The following is an 8204-nucleotide window of genomic DNA, read 5'->3' on the forward strand; positions in this document are numbered from 1 at the left end:
ATATATATATATATATATATATATATATATATATATATATATATATATATTACTTAACCCATTTTCCCCTGTGTATCAATTAAGTATGTCTGATTCATTAGACATTAAATGGAAGGAAACAGTAGCTGAAATGATATATAGTTATCTTATTTCATGTATGCAGTGTCCTTTCATATAATGATACAATGATAACAGAATGGAAAAAAGGAGTGGTTGTTATTCAGACACTAACAATGAAAGTGTGGATGTGTAAACTGAATATTGAAACTGAACTGACCTAGGATCAGCTGCTGTTTTCTAAGGTACTTGTCCCATACAGGCCCATTCAGCTGCTTATCACCACCTTATACATGGAGAAACTTTCAGCACAATATTGACCTTAACCAAATCAGGTACAATGGAGTGAGTCTGGGCTTTGCCCTGTGGGGGATTCTGGCTCTGGGTCTGGGCTGGGATGCGTTGGGCTCACTGGCCTTTTGCCTGGCTCTCAACTACAAACAGATGGAGCTGTACCATGCTCTGCCTTTCTTCTGCTACCTGCTGGGAAAGAGTGTCAAACTGGGCTTGATGGGGCGAGGGTGAGTTGGATTGTTTGTCTCTTGTGTTTTCTGTCTTGAGCACTTAACAGTTTTTTAAGGAATTTTCATACATACCCACACAGCACAGTCATAGGGGCGCAAGTACCTTTAAATCAAACCCCTTTGATAGATGGCTAGATGGCTTTATGTAGTTGTTGTAATAGTATTCCACCTTGAATCCATACAAGACATAATGATCCTGGAATGAAAGGAGACAAACATCCAAATATACTTTCTTGCAATTAGTTAGCACAACTTGTCTCTCAGCAAAGCAACCACTTGTATAGAGGATTATTAAAAGCGATTATTTTTGTGCATGTGTAGTCATAATTATTCAACTGTGTTTTTTCTGGTAATATTGTTTTGACAATCTCATAGAAGTGTCAGCTGAGTGCTCAAAGCAGATACGTAATGTCAGTCTATAAGCGAGCAGTGTCCTCAGGAGAGCCACAGAATGACTGAGGTAATCCGATTGGATGCAGTTACTAGTGTGTCCAGTGTGTGTTTATCTAGTAACAATGTACCAAGGGCATTTAGTAGCAAATGGAGAGCTGGATTAGAAGGGCCGGGGAGAGATATGTCCAGATGACACTTTCGCCCTGCCCAAACTCCTCAGCTATGCTGTGTGTGCAACTTAACCAGCAGCTTTGCAGTTACAGCTGACAAGATATGACCTACACTGAAGACTTTCAGCTGATGCATGGCTTTCACTGCATTCCTCAACACAAGGCGTCACATGCCAAATTTAGGACTTGCAGACAGTGTGTTCTAATTCTTTGAGGAATGCCAGTAGACAAAGACAAATCTAACCTACTCGCTAATGTCAACATCTATTTATTTTTTACTTTTACATTTTAGACATTATGTTTCCAAAAAATGTTTAAATTCTGTTAGGAAGTGGCTATTCATTCAATTATTAATGGTATATATGTACCTCCTGCACTCAGACATGATGCATGTCTCTCTGTGTGACCCTCTTCATGTAGACTTTTCCTGTTGGCAAGAATTGCTGCAACAGTGTTGGTGACTTTTGCCCTCTGCTGGCTGCCCTTCCTGTCTGACCCCGGTAACACCATGCAGGTGGTCAGGAGGATCTTTCCCGTGGCTCGCGGCCTGTTTGAGGTACAGTCGAGTTTTTCTTGAATGAAGACGGCCTGAAAAAAAACACATCTGAAAAGTTCAAACTTGCCTTTGAGACTCATAGTCTTATATAAAAACTTTTACTTTTTTTCATGCAGGGATCTAACAATAGCTACTCACAATCCCAATATGTAATTTAAAGAAACAAGTAGAATAAGATAACATCTCCTGATAGATCAAAACAGCGCAATATATAGGCAAACAAATGATAGACCAGTATACCCTGGGAATAAGATGATGCTACAGGTCACATGCACATCTCATGTGACCGTTTCCTTTGAAGTCTGATTTGCCCCTGAGGTGGTGCAGATGTTTTACCTCCTCAAGACCCTGGTCTGGTGGTATTCATAAGATTGTGTATCCCAGGGAACTTTCAGAATGTTATGAATAAATTTGAGTGTGTTGATAGTAATTAAATGTCCTGAAATTCCAAATACCATCAATAGAAAAAAATAATTTAATAAGGTTAAGGGATTTTTGTATGGCTTCCAACATAGAATGTATGTAATGCCATCTTTTGTTATGTTATGAGCCAACAGAGATGCTGTTAGTGTTTGTGTCTGTTTACCCTAAAGCCTGGTGCTGTGTTGGGTATCAACTGTATATATGGGGTTGACATTGGTTTGTGGCTACTCTTAAGGCATAGCAGACATGTGTTAACTAAATGTAATGCTCAGAAGTCATTATTTTTACTCATCCATCAAATTTAGGGTCGAAAAATAGGGAGGTTTATGTGTTTTCTACTTGCTGACTTTTCCTGGAGACCAGATGGGTCTTGTTTTTTCTTACCACCAGATTCACTTATTCTAGGGTGACAAAATGGTATTATTTGTTAGTTTTTTTGTTAATAAATGGGTGTTTTTTTCCCCATTTTGGTATATTTTTCATAAATATTATTTTGAGATATAGGATTTAGATTTTGAATTCTTCATTTTTCTGAATTTGTTGTAATTTCTGTTGAAACAGGTTGTTGTTTTGAAAGGACTGTTTGACATTACAGGATTTCGTGGTGATCGCTGAGAAATTTTGTTCGTACTGTTTCCTAGGAAGTGACATTTCTCTCAGAAGTTAAAGCGCTTACTTCATTAAAACATCTTTACAGCATAAGGCTGTGACCAGTGCTTTACAACACAAATACAACCTGTGTGGCACTCCTCATGTCCTACACACTGTTCCGTTCTTTCAGTATGGTGAACACGCCTCCACCCTGCACTGCTTAGCTGGTGGGAAATGGATACCCCGCAGGATCAAAGAAAACAGTGGAATAAAATGGTGAAAGGTCAGGAGATCAGTTTCACTATGTCTGGGAGGTGTTGGGGTTTGAGATGTACAGTTGGAGGATATAGATAAATCTAACTAATTTATGGCCTGGGTGTTTTCAGCACTTCATAGCAGAGCCATGTTCTAGCTACATGGACTGATGAGAGGGGCAAACTCTACATTTAAAGGCGTATCAGAGCACATACGGCAACTGTTGCCTGCTACTGACTGTCTTTGGAAAGCATACAAGTATGATAGACGGTTTAATAGCACTCACACACATATTTGTAAGTTGTGGAGAGTCATTTGTTGCTTCTGAGAAAAGGAGGCACAAGAATATGATATTATTAAAAAAGAAAGTGATAGCAAACAGTGAGAAGAAATCCAGTTGGCAGTGTTAAGAGCTGTAATGGAAGGGGCAGAGGTAAATTAACTGTGTGTGTCTGTGCCTGCATGTGTGAGTGACAGCTCAGAGGCCAAGGTTTGCAGCTCCCATTTCTGAAACCACGTATCCCTTTTGTCCCTGTCCCCGAGGTGGCACCCCGCAAAAAGTGTCACGGATGTGAGAAGTAATTAAAAATTCTACCAGGGGAGCAGATGGCAGCATTCGCTGTGGCAGTATTTGTTCAACAAAATGATGCAAACATAATACACAGGGTGTGAGAGACACTATACTCCCCTGTGACGACAGCATGAGAGGCTGAACGGTCGAGTCATCCTGAACTAATTGTGATATTGTGCACGTAAGCAGAAGTTCTGGACAAGGGTGAGGAGGGTGCTGACTTGTGGCAGGGGCAGCTTCTGGGCCGGAGCAGTTGTAAGTTTACCCACCGAGCTGCATTCTGGCGTCTCACATTGCTGCCTGCTCACAAAAATGGCACCAAATGCTTCTCCCCCTGAAATTCCATGCTAGTTTATAGGTGAAGGAACCGCCATGCTCTCGCCCCCCCTTACATATGCCAATGGGACCCCCCCCCCCCCCCTTGTTCATGTGTTGCCTTCAGAAACATTCCCATTGCAGTTATTTGGAGCAGGGAGGCAAAGAGGAAATAGAGAGGGAAAGGGCCGAGACAACACAACTCTGGATGGCCCAGTGCTGCTGACTAGGCTGCCATCAAGATCCACGCACAGCTGTGCTGTGAGCAGCTGTAGCACAGAGCAGAGAGTGGAGGCCAGAAATAGGTTTTCTAGACAGGGTTATACACTGCAACCATTCACAGTGGAATCAAAAAGCTGATCTAGGCACGTTGTCTCTGTGACGTCTGGTATCATAGTGCATAGTGGCGGCTTGGGCTTCAATATTATCTGATCCTTGCACAACTGCTTAGGCACTTAAATCAACTGTATATCACAGCAACACACCCCTCATCTCTTAGCAACCAGACAGGTATTAAGGCTGTAACATGTCTTCCATATTATTCAGATCAGATTTGGAAAGTTATTTGCAAAAACATTATAAAAATTATACAGTCCAACATAAAGGGAATTACATGTCCCTGAATTATCTTGTACGTTTTCATGTGGCAAATAAAAAATTGATTTATTGATTCATTTAGAGAAACAGTTGTGGTGTTTTCTTTAGAGCTAAAATGACTAATGTTGTCATGAATGTTGAAAAGCAGAAAATTATTCTGCAGCTATTTTGCTAATTGATTAATGTTTTAAGTTACTTTAGTCCAAGGAGAAATAGCAAATATTCTCTGTATTCAGCTTACTGAATGTGAACATTTTCTGCTGTTTGTCCTTTTAAATAATTGTTTATGTAGGTTTTGGACTGATGGTCAGACAAAACAAGTAATTTAAAGACGTCACTTTGGGCTCTGGGAAATTGGGATTTTTCACTATTTTCTAAAATTGTAAAAGAAAATAATTAAGAAAATAATTAGCAGATTATTTGATTAAAACTATTATTTGATATTGCTTAAAATCTAATAAATAAATTATATAGAGAATTGTTAAACATATTGACATTATGTAATGTTCAGCAGCGCTCTGTGGTTGGTCTGTATCTGCTGATTATGCAGAAACTACTCTGGTTTGACACCTGACCTTGTACCCCCAACTTTGCAAATAAGTCCCATGCTTTTTCTGACAAGGGAGCTAATTTATGACAGAGGTTTACGTACAAATGTCCCACTAGAATGCTCCATGGAATTTTTACTTTCAGCAATGACATCTAATTGCTTTCTCTTCAAAATTGAATTCTGAATTTTTTTTTTTTACACAGGCATCAAGGTATGTGTTAAATTTAAAAGTGTGTTTGTGTTTGTGTGTTTTTTGTGTGTGTGTAGGATAAGGTGGCTAACACATGGTGCAGCTTGAACATCCTGATAAAGATCAGATCCATTCTGTCCAGTGACTCCCAGATCTACATCAGGTAATCCCTCTATCCATCTAACAAGGTTTCATTTTTTTTTATTTTAAGATTTTTTGGGGGTCATTTTAGCTTTTAATTGTAGAATGACATGCAGCAAAGAGGCACTTTTTTTTTTTTAAACCTGATTTTCAGAAAAAAATGGATGATGTGCTTTATTACGTTGATAACGTGGATGAGAGACAATTTAATAACATTATCAGGGCAGACAATGTTGGAGCACTCAGGATATTTAACTTGAATTTCTTTGTCCACTGCCAAACTGAGCATCCCAGGTAGTATTTGGATAAGTTATTTTGACTAAAAGCTGAGAACCTGTCACATCCCAATGAGAAAACAACTGTGTAATGGTAGAGCCTGCTTAAATAACCCAGCATGCTAAATTTAGGAGTCGTATGTTCGCAGCATGGACACGTTTCCGCGAGACTGCTAAGTCGGGGGATCAAGTTGGACTTCTTTGACTGTAGTGACTTTCAAACAAATGAAAAACAATCTTTTCTTTTTGGCAAAGGGAGCGGATTGCTAAATGCTGCGGTGTGGGTATACTGTGTAAATAGAATTAATCAGCTGTGAAAAGTGATACATGTCCTTCCGGGCCGCAAAACCCTGCACTACACATAACACATACATAACACACTTGCGGTCATACACACTAAATACCCACTTAATGGTCCTTTACTGCTATCCATCTACCACTGCCAGTATCTCTATCGATCTACAACAACAATTATCTCTATCTACCATTATGATTATTTCTATATATCAATCTATGTCATAGTACAAACACATTGTTGCCCTCATTCCTTGAACTAACTCTCTGCCCGACCTCTCAGCACATTCACACTGACACATAGTCACTCTCTTCCGGTGCCTCCACCCCCAGCAGGTGACAATTGAAGGGTTAAACTAATGCCTGCTAACTCCAAGAGGGGCCAGTATTTGGTCATTTACCACATAGCAGAGGTCTTAGTTGTAAAAAAAATATATATAAACAGCTAGATGAATCCACAGTTAGATTTGGGCTTGATGTAATGATTGTTTGCCTTTGACATCAAAATCAGCTCATCTAGTGCCCCGGGCTGAAAACAAATCTTTTTTTTCTTTTATTCTGAAATCAAAAATAGTGTACTGCTTTTCAGTTCTGTGGTCATTATCAGTTTTCACATGAAGCCCCATCAACACAACAAAATGATGTACAGTATGTGTAAGCCTGAAATTATGAGCAAATGCAATTATTCATATTGACTCCGAATTGATATTGTACATTGTACATGTCTACTAGTGAATAATTATTCTTTTTTTCCTTCTGCAGTAACTTCATCTCTCAGTGAGGATTTGTGTGCAGTTAAGTGTGCCAATGTGAGATAATCTGAATGTTCATATGTATTGTTTTTCAGTTGTGCTTGCACTCTCCTGGCAGTCCTACCTTCCTGCATCCGACTTCTGATGAAGCCCACCTTCTGGCAGTTTAAACTGGCCTTGGTGAGTTATGACTAATGTCAAAACAGTAGCAAGTCAAATTTACGGATCCTCCCCTTACAGAAAGACAAGGCTTGTTTTTTTAACCAATCACAGAGGGCTCAAGTATCAGTGATGTAATAATTTAATTTGTTTGAAAATATTCTGCATTTCACTTTCTCGTCCAAGAATTGTATAAGAATAATTACAATGTAAACATTATTGATGCCTCTGTTCATACATTAGTTTTTACCTTCACTGCCTTTACCAAAAAGTATGCTATCCTGTAATATTGTTCAATAATGGAAGTTGTTCTACTTATAATCTCAATGTCAATTTTACTTTTAGGTCAATTCATCTCTGGCCTTTTTCCTCTTCTCCTATCAAGTCCATGAGAAGTCCATCCTCTTGGCTGCCTTGTAAGTACAGAGGAACTATTTCACTACACATGACAGCAAATGTGATGGTAACAAACATTAACAGTACTTTTTCTGTCTTGTAGTGATACCTCAAATATTCATAAATAGAGATTTAATTTCTGCTCACAAAAGAGCCATTTGCCCGTTCCCCCACTTCATATCTCAGTTTATGTCCTGCAGATTGTTAATGACTTGAAGACGTGCACACTCTGTTAAAGTGACATCATCCTCCTGCTGTGCTTCTACAGTTGCAGAGGACAAATCTATTTAAGTGCAGACTTGCTAACTGGGGGCTTATTCACCTCTGTGCGACACAGACAAAAAAGCAGTCCTCCCGGCTTCCATTGTCATGATATGAGGAAATGCAGTACTTGCACAAGTGAGCATAAAACATGCATGTGTGTGATTCATTACCATTTACCTCCATATGTGTAAATCTGTGCAGGTAGGCATAGATTTGACAAGACTAAGGGATTTGGTGTCTGGATCTGGGCTCATCTATTAATCTAGATTAACCTAGATTGTTGCTTTATTAACTATTGAGTTATATGTCCCACCTGTCTCCCTGAATCAATCAGTAATGCATGTCCAGGGATTAGGAAAAAAACGGCGGGCGGCAGCTCTGGGCATTGTTTGCAGAGGATCAATTATTGGGCTGTAACAGGATCGCCAAAGAGCACTGGCTGTAATTATGGTGTCAGGGACCGGTGGAAAGTGCCCCCCCTCGGAGCACATTGTACAGCTAGCACTGGGTAGCAATGACGCAGGTAACCAGGGTCAACTAACAGGAACGCAGAAACACACCTATGTGCCATGAAGTCATACATTTGACTTCTTGGCAAAACATTGTCACGTCTTTAATATTGTATTAAAGTAAAGTTCAAGTAAAAGTTGGATTTGATATACACTCACCGGCCACTTTATTAGGTACCCCATGCTAGTAACGGGTTGGACCCCCTTTTGCCTTCAGAACTG

General features: G+C 39.5%; 1 protein-coding gene and 1 long non-coding RNA gene across 2 annotated transcripts in view; one reads left to right on the plus strand and one right to left on the minus strand.

Moving 5' to 3' along the window:
• The window catches only part of alg6 (ALG6 alpha-1,3-glucosyltransferase), a 15990-nt gene that overhangs the window by 2593 nt on the left and 5193 nt on the right, over positions 1 to 8204 (plus strand). The window contains exons 7-11 of the mRNA XM_034881992.1: positions 393 to 578; positions 1565 to 1700; positions 5270 to 5355; positions 6750 to 6834; positions 7159 to 7229. Coding sequence (XP_034737883.1) covers positions 393 to 578; positions 1565 to 1700; positions 5270 to 5355; positions 6750 to 6834; positions 7159 to 7229 — 564 coding nt within the window. The remainder of the gene's footprint in view (positions 1 to 392; positions 579 to 1564; positions 1701 to 5269; positions 5356 to 6749; positions 6835 to 7158; positions 7230 to 8204) is intronic.
• LOC117950697 overlaps positions 1620 to 8204 on the minus strand; it is a 19396-nt gene continuing 12811 nt past the window's right edge. Inside the window, exon 2 of the long non-coding RNA XR_004657969.1 lies at positions 1620 to 1732. This is a non-coding gene — a long non-coding RNA (uncharacterized LOC117950697). The remainder of the gene's footprint in view (positions 1733 to 8204) is intronic.

The sequence above is a fragment of the Etheostoma cragini genome, chromosome 9, assembly GCF_013103735.1.
Source record: "Etheostoma cragini isolate CJK2018 chromosome 9, CSU_Ecrag_1.0, whole genome shotgun sequence".
NCBI classification, from domain to species: Eukaryota; Metazoa; Chordata; class Actinopteri; order Perciformes; family Percidae; genus Etheostoma; species Etheostoma cragini.